Raw genomic sequence first — 8,711 nt, 5'->3', positions numbered from 1 at the left:
GGCATCATAGCTCACAGCAACCTCAAACTCTTGGGCTCAAGTGATCCTCTTGCCTCAGCCTCCTGAGTAGCTGAGACTACAAACACCCACCACAATACCTGGCTAGCTTTTCTGTTTTTAGTAGGGATGGGGCCTTGCTTTTGCTCAGGCTGGTCTCAAACTCCTGACTTTAAGCAATCCACCTGCCTCAGCCTCCTACAGTTCTAGGATTACAGGTGTGAACCACCGTACCTGGAATATAGCTTATTAAATCACAGGTTTTGCTTTCAACCTGAAAAACATGATTATATTTAGTTTCTGTGGATAATGAAATGAACACATGATAAATTAGCCATGTTAGAGACATTCTATAGTTGCCAGACTGCGGTAAGATGCCAAATGTTGATTTTCAAAGATTGCCCTTTATGTAAACCTCACGCTCCTATATAGGTCTTTTTGCCTGAGGTGTTTTTAGGAGAGATTGTGTCTATCCAGAGATAGCAAATGAACAGACCTTAGGTTTAGTTGAATCAAATTTTCCAAATGTTTTATTTTATTCATTTATTTTTAATTAAATCATAACAACATAACTGTACATTACTGCATTTATGGGGTACAATGTGCTGATTTTATATATAAATGTATTAGCTTGCCTTCCCACCAGCAGTGCAGAAGTGTTCCCTACTCTCCACATCCACGTCAACATCTGAAGTTTTGGGATTTTGTTATGTGGGCTACTCTTACTGGAGTTGGATGATATCTCAAAGTGGTTTAAATTGGAATTTCTCTGATGATTACAGATGATGAGCATTTTTTTCCTGTGTCTGTAGGCCATGCACCTGTCTTCTTCAGAGAAGCTTCAGTTCAAGTCTCTTGCCCACAATGAAATGGGATCACTTGTTCTTTTCTTATTGATAAGTTTGAGTTCTCTATGGATTCTAGTTATCAAACCTTTGTCAGAAACATAACCTGCAAGTATCTTCTCTTATTCTGAGGGCTGTCTTCTTGCTTTACTTACTGTGTTCTTGGCTATGCAGAAGCTTTTTAGTTCGATCAGATCCCAGTAATATATTTTTGGTGTTGCTTCAATTGACAGCGGGGTCCTCCTCATAAAATATTATCGTAGGTCATTTTCTTCAAGTGTTTCCCCTGCACTCTATCCAAGTATCTTTATAGTTTCATGTCTTAATCTTTTATCCAATGAAGATTAATTTTTGTTAAAGGTGTAAGGTGAGGGTCCAGTTTCAGTCTTCTACAAGTCACCAGCCAATTCTCCCAACACCATTTGTTAAATAGGTAATCTTCCCAATTTATGTTTTTGATAGGCTTATCAAAGCTCAAATGATGATAAGTAGGTGGGTTCATTTTTTGGTTCTCTATTCTGTTCCAGTAGGACCTCACCTATTGTGCATAATGCAAGGGTACATGTCAAATCCATTAAGGGTAGAGTATAAATGTCTTAATGCAAAAATGAAGTAAGTGAGGTGAAGGCTATGTTAACCAGTTTGATGTCAGCATTTTTAATTATATATAAGATCAGCACATTGTACCCTATAAATGCAGTAATGTACATAGTTGTGATTCAATTAAAAATAAATAAAATAAAACATTTGGAAGTTTAGTATTTAGTGGGGGAAGAAAACATGCTTGTCTCCAGAATGAAATGTCATAACTGTAGGTCCATCACTGGATAGGGTGAGAGAGAGTGGGAAGAATTCTCTGAAGAGAAGCGTGACTTGTGCCTGAAGAATCCACGTTTGTTGTTAAAATTTCAATTCAGCACAGCTAATGGAACAGCCATGTAATGTAACAATGCCGGGACTCACTCTTCTCCCACTGCTGCAATCGGTGACAAGTGAAAATTATAATTTAATTGGGTATTTCCTCACAGGGGAATTGATACTGTGTGAAACATGTTATACAATATCTCTTAGTTTTTAGAATTTTATATAACTCAATTTTGAAGCTAAAACATTTTGAACCAAAATGCTAAAGGCTAAGGGTATCTCAATACAAATTTCAGTTTATCATTTTTTGCCTGGGTGTCTTGGTTGGTACTATACAATAAGAGCCATAAATACACTCTTCAATTTCCTAGTAGACAGATTAAAAATAGTTAAATGAAACAGGTAAAATTAACTTTCATAATAAATTTTTTTTACCCTCATACATTCAAAATATTCATTTCAATGTTAAATTATATGAAAAGATTTTAAAGAGGTAGTTGTTGGCTAGGTGCGGTGGCTCATGCCTATAATTCTTCCACTCTGGGAGGCCGAGAAGGGTGCATTGCCTAAGCTCACGGATTCGACACACCTGAGCAAGAGTGAGACCCTGTTTCTAAAAATAGCCAGGTGTTGTGCTGGGTATCTGTAGTCGCAGTTACTCGGGAGGCTGAGAATTGTTTGAGCCCAAGAGTTTGAGGTTCCTCTGAGGTATGACGCCCTGGCACTCTACTGAGGGTGACAAAGTAAGACTCTGTCTCAAAAAAAAAAAAAAAAGAAAGAAAAGAAAAAAGAGATAGTTGTATTCTTTTCATATGAACTCCTTGAAGTCTAGTGGCTATTTTATACTCATGTCATATTTTCATTCAGACTAGCCTCATTTCAAGTGTTCAACAGCCATTGTGGCTTAGCAGCCATTGTATTGAACAGAGACATTCTAAATGTACTTAGAACTTCTTAAGATATCTTGGAGAAGGCATGTGTGTGAAGCAAAAATGGTAGGCAAAAATAATCTGGCTACTTTATTCCTTGAATATTTAAGGTTTTGGAAACAACATATTAGCTAGCTGATTAATATTTTTATTCTAGTAGAAAATTGCACTGGTTCTTCCTTAATCATACAGTTCACCATAAACTTATTTCAACAAGAGGTTGCCATTTTTGAATTACTGCAGACCCTTAACCTAAAAAGCAATCCATTTTTTTGTTCTTGGTTGCATATAAACATCTGAAATTTGGTATTTTCACTTAAAGAAAATCCATTGATGTGATAGAATACCTATGTGAATTTTATGTATCCTGTCTTTCTGGAGAGGTATTGAACTTAAATAAGTTTCATAAGTTTCTTTTTGCTTTCTTGGTGTTACAATTATTATCAATACTGGTGCATGAGCTACATATCATAAAGATTGATCCAGTTTGGGCACAATATGTGCCCAGCCAATAATAGGCTATGACCTTTACCTTATTGATCATGTACCTCTGCCTTTACTTCTGCGCTGTGTGCTCATTTTAACCAGTGTGCCCTGCCTGAGAGCTCTGTCGCTCCTTTAAGGACAGTGACACTTCAAAGCAGCCTTTGGACTGCTTATTAAGGTAGCACTGGGTCCCTTTATTGGTGTTCTGGACACATAAATATTAATATATATATATATTCAACTAGTCATATATTTTTAGAAATCAGATGTCTAAGACAGGGTTATCTTAGCAAATATGTGTCCAACTCTATCTTCTCATGCAATTTTCCTGGCGTGAGAGGAAGATGGAGTTGAAGACAGATGCTCAGAGGGATTTCTGCTAAGCAGAGTACTAAGGAGGTGACCAAATAGTCCACAAGCAAGCGTACAGAACATTTTCCTAGAAAGTACCATATGCAAAGCTATAGTGATTTAAAAATATTAACTTGTTTAACCCCCATTACAACCTTATGAAGGATGGATCACTACACTTATTACTCCATTTTTACAATTTAGGAAACTGATGCACAGACATGCTAAGTAACGTGCACCTACACCTAGTTAGTGGCGTTGGCCCCGGGCATTCTGACTCCAGAGGCTGGCTCTTAGCTGCTTCCTCGCACCCGCCTTTCCACTGACATATTCAAGTCGCATGGTTCCTAGCTTTGTTTTCGCTGAGCCCTTCTAAGGAGGCGGAAAGGAACAGAGGACTACATTACTGCAGGAAACACACAGGAAATATTTTATTAGCTTCCAGATGGAGAAGAGAATAGAGTAAAAAACGTTAATAAAAATCTACGGCTCTCCTCAGAGAACCCACTCTGGCATCCACGGCCCCCCAGTCGTGGTGCCGCCTGTAGTCCCCCGGCCTCAGCAGGTACTGCCGCCCGCGGTAGTTGGGCAGCTCATAGAGGACCCAGCAGCCCTCCAGCACGTTGAAGGAGTGGATCTCGCTGAGGTGGAAGCGGTCGTGAAGAGAGGAGCAGTCCTCGGTGATCTCCACCATCTGGCCCCTGTGGTCCTCTCGCTCGTAGATCCTGACCCTGTGGGAGCTGGCCTGGGGGTCAGCACCAGCACAGGAGGAGAAGTCAGAAAGCCTGACCTCATTTTAGCAGCAAGCCTGGGGAATGGGCATTTCTTTATCTTTTCTCTATCAGAGGTGACCAGATTAAAAGAGAGAGACTTGCCAACACCAGGGCTGCTGTGTATAGTTGAGCAGGTTGTACTCTGTGGAACTCATGAGGGCTCCACTCACCATTCCTTTCATCTGAATGATGCTCCCTAGTGCTTTCTGGTACCCCAGGTTAGGTGAAGCATGCACTCTGGCCCTGCTCAGTATAGTTTGTAAATATTTTGTGTATTGGTTTTGTTCTTTCTTTCATATAATTGTGGTAGTTTGGGCTCCCCTTGGATTACATACAAAATAATTAGATTTTGAAATAAAAAGATAAATGTATTCCTGACAAAAGGTATTATTTTGAGTCTCCACAGCAATAGAGAAAGCTGGAGATGGAGGAAGTTGAATTGCTTTACCCAAGAGAGGAGCAGCTGGGTGGCAATTCAGAAAGAAAGTGCAGCCCAGGCAATCCCTTAATCCTTGCCTTTCTGCTTTAAACCCTGCTGCTCTAAAACGCTGAAAGGCAGGAGCTGTCAGAAAGATCAGGTTTCAGTTCTGAGCTCTTACGTTTGGGTATGCTCTTGAAAATCAGTTTTAGGTAAAAAGGAAAAATGGAAGTTTAAGATCATGAAGTTTAAGATCAGGATCCAGAGTGTAAAACCTTTAGAAAAATGGAAAGTTAGGCTCTTTGCCCCGAGCTAATCCTGTCTCTCCTGTCCCGAGCACTTGTGCTTCCCTTGTCATCTCGTTCCTTCTGCCACCATTAAAACCCTCTGCAGGAAAGATTCTCATAAGCAAGTCCATTCTGAGGTATAAATGACTGCCACTAAGGTGTCTCGCTTGGTCAACATGCTCTGGTTTGCAGAGGACTTCCGTGCTGTACCCCATTTGATCTTCCCAATAGGCTGGCACACGGAAAGCCACGTTCTGCGCCTGATGAGAAAACTAAAGACGGGCGCTCACAGTCCGTAATTAGAAGAGCAGAATTTGAAAGTGGAAACCCAGTTTTCAGGCTCCGGATGCCAGAGTGGATCCTATGCAGCCATTAAACCTTCCCAGGGGGTCTCAAACTTCACAAACAAGGTGCATTTTCCACAGGACTCTCTGACAGCTAAGTTAGAGAACCCTTAGCTGTGGATTCCAGGCTGCTGGGGCTTCGTTTGGGTAACAGTGGGCTTTGCACGAGCTGTTGGAATCTCATTGTTGGTTACTTGTTTTTCCTAATTAGAAGGCAGGACCTGAGAGACCCTTGATGTCCAGAAAAGTAATTAACACTCAGGGGTGTGTGTGTGTGTGTGTGTATGCGCGAGCACGCCTGTCCCACGTGCCTTCTTTCACCCTCACTGCTACCCTGGAAATGAGCTACTCTCAGCAGCCCTACTTTACAGATGAAGAGTAAGAAACAGCCAGGTGACTAGCCTACAGCCCCCCGACAGTAAGGAGTTGGCTGCTGTTCGTTCATCGCCTGTGGCACGGACACACCTTCTTCCCAGTAGAGGGGAAGTGATTTTAGCAAAGTACAAGGAAACGTCCCATTGAAAGCATTGCATCACCTGCTTTTTCAGCGCAAGGAACCCTTACAGATGTTAATGAAGGAAAAGAAAACCCAGAGCCAGAAGAGAGAAGGCTGCCGCCCACCCCCAGCCCATAGTGTGAACCCCACATCCGGATCTCTGCTGTGACTCGAGGGCGCCCGGACTCACGTGGGGGATGAGGCGGCAGGAGCGGACCGAGTCGCTGAGGCCCATCCACTGCTGGTAGTCCGGGTAGTCGCCGCGCCGCACGAAGTACTGGCTGCCCGCGTAGTTGGGCTGCTCATAGAGCATCCAGCAGCCGCTGTCCACGCGCACCGAGTTGCAGCGGCTCAAGTAGGTTTGCAGGTTGGGGTGGTCGCTGCTGCATTCGTAGTGGCGGCCCTGGAAGCCCCGGTCCTCGTAGAAGGTGATCTGCAAGGCAAGGCCAGGCGAGGGCTCAAGGGCCTGACCCGGCCTCGGGGGCCCGAGTGCAGGCGACCCTCCCGGGGCCCTGGGCGCCCGCCGGGCTCACCTTCCCCATGGCTGGCTGGGCGGAGTGGAGCGTGTGGGGCCGGCGGCGCAGCGGGTCTATATAGCAGGAGGTCTGCTGCGTTGGCAGGAACCACACAAAAGGGGCCCGCGGGGGGTGGAGACAGGGCCTTTTTCCCCCTCTCTCCCTTGGTTCTATATAATGACTATGTGGGGGGAGGGGGCTTATTGTATGTTTTCTCTTAGTCTCTCCAGAGCTTTCGAATTGATGATCTGGTTTAAACTGTCACTTAGTGTCACTTAGGCCTTTAAATGAAACCTATTTTGGGAGAGTAGAATGCAGCAAAGTACTTAATAAGTTAGTAATTGTAATTAAATATTTTATTTAAGTTTAAACATTTCAGTTTGAGTTAACAACTTAGGATGGTGAACAAGGCAGAATGTATTACAGAACGAGACATTAAATTAGAAAGTTTTTTCTTGACCTGAAAATGGGAAACACGAAAAGGAATTTGCCTTCACCACAGGGCCTTTGAAGTAAAATGGGATTTTCTCCTAAGAGAATCTCTTTATGATCCTATGTACTTATAAGCAAAGTATCGAATAACTAACAGTAGCTGTAGTGTGACAGGAGCCTGTAGCCCCCAACCCACTGCTGGATCAGGACGTCCTTTTAAAACACCTGACCTTGGCTCTGTTCCCTGGGGAAGAGCTGGGTGCAGGGATATCTCATTGCAAGTTTACGTGCAAATATAACAGAAATACAAATCCTACAAGCTTGCACAGTTTCTCTGTTTTCTAAGCTCTGGGGCCAGCCCTGATTGCTCTCTGGTTAAAGCTCTGGCAGGGGCCAGGGCGGTAGAGGTGCTGGGGTCTTCCCGTCCCCACCCCTGACCCTCCAGCAGCTCCTGGGGCTCCCGTGTCTTTAAAGCAGGCCTTCTCAGCTCCGGTTTTATTATGACATTTCAGGCTGAACATTCTCTACTGTAGGGGGCTGTCCTGTGTACCGTAGCAGCATCCCTTGGCCACTACCCACTAGGTAGTCTCAGCCCCTTTCCTCACTCCCTAAGTTATGACAACTAAAAATGTCTTCAGACGTTGCCAGATGTCCACACGGGGGCTGGAGGCAAATTAACCTTTGTTGAAAACACTGGTCTGGAAGGCCTAGTCGTGTGCCATACATTTTCATCACACTTTCCCCACTGCCTTAATGAGATGGTTTCCAGGCTGTCTTTGTGGAATTGTAGAAAGTCCTCAGAAATGCTCTGGGGCCACTCAGCAAGTTGGAGGAAGAGGGGGGAGTGCTAATGATCCTCTGTCCCCACTTCAACCAGGGCATTTTCACTTTTGTGTGTTTTGTGCAAAATCTTATTTGAAAATCGATTACTTTTATTCATAAGGATAATTTTTAAAAATAAGGATAATTTTTAACAGTAAATATTTGAAAAATGCTTTTATTTAAAAACCGTTGCATTCAAATAAATACTTGAAGACCACATACCTCTCAAATATTTTAAAATATTCTTTAATATACAAATGCATCATCTGCTAACTATGGTACATAATAAAATGGCCATTTTTTAAACATGTGTATGAGTTTACTGGGACAGCTAGGTATTTATGAAAAGAAAGATTGTCACAGAAACATAGGCCTGATAAATTTTGATGTGATAAAATCTGAGAAAGTTAGATCATGACCCTGTATCAAAAAAATAAAAAAGACACAAGAGTATGGGAGATACTACATGGAAGTTTCTAGACAATCAGGGATCAGCCTATGACCATGGGCCCAAGCAAAGGGGCTCTGAACTACTGACAAAGAGAATGTGCTAAAAAAGGGTTTTCACCAATTCACAGTCTGATCTAGATGCTGATTTCAGTTTGGGGCTCTGTTTTGAAAGTTTCTAAGTAGTTCTTTGTGTTTCTAGTCATTCATTGAAGATTAAAAAATTATTGGTTTAGTTTTAAAATCATTGGTAATTAATACAGTTACTCATGATGCTTTTTAAACTTCAACTTTAGTTTTAATCTCCTAACATGAAGATGTTTATGTGGAGCATATTCTTTTTTCTAAAAGAAAACTTTGAAGAATGAAAGTAAATAGTATCTACCTAGAAATCATAAAAAGGCCATTTTTTTCTGTATGAACAAAAGAAGATAAAGGGTATGAGATACACTGTGCACAGATTTTAACAGGAATATAATCTATTTTCATCTCTTCCTCCAGAGCTCCATGAAGGCACTAAAGCTTCTCCTCCAAGCTCTTGGTGGGGAAAGAAAAATTTAAGAAGTTATAAAAAATGATGTAAGGTAACATGAAGAACTGAGCCATTGTCAAATAAAGAATGAATTACTAAGTATGTGGGTGACAGAAATGAAAACTTGAATCAGCAGGTCTCTAAAATAACTTTCTCCTAAAGGCTTGTAGGGT

General features: G+C 42.1%; 1 protein-coding gene across 1 annotated transcript; it reads right to left on the bottom strand.

The window, feature by feature from the left end:
* Nucleotides 1-3,944: 3,944 nt before the first annotated feature.
* LOC128590332 (gamma-crystallin F) lies at nt 3,945-6,355 on the bottom strand. Its single transcript, XM_053597666.1, has 3 exons — nt 6,324-6,355; nt 5,981-6,223; nt 3,945-4,217 (listed from the first exon to the last, which is right to left on the bottom strand). The coding sequence occupies exons 1-3, from the start codon at nt 6,330-6,332 to the stop codon at nt 3,945-3,947; spliced, it is 525 nt and encodes a 174-aa protein (XP_053453641.1). The 5' UTR covers nt 6,333-6,355.
* Between the last annotated feature and the right edge of the window lie 2,356 nt (nt 6,356-8,711).

The sequence above is a fragment of the Nycticebus coucang genome, chromosome 7, assembly GCF_027406575.1.
Source record: "Nycticebus coucang isolate mNycCou1 chromosome 7, mNycCou1.pri, whole genome shotgun sequence".
In the NCBI taxonomy this organism is placed as follows: Eukaryota; Metazoa; Chordata; class Mammalia; order Primates; family Lorisidae; genus Nycticebus; species Nycticebus coucang.
Note: the sequence above shows the minus strand (reverse complement) of the source record. Positions and strands in the feature narration are given on the sequence as shown.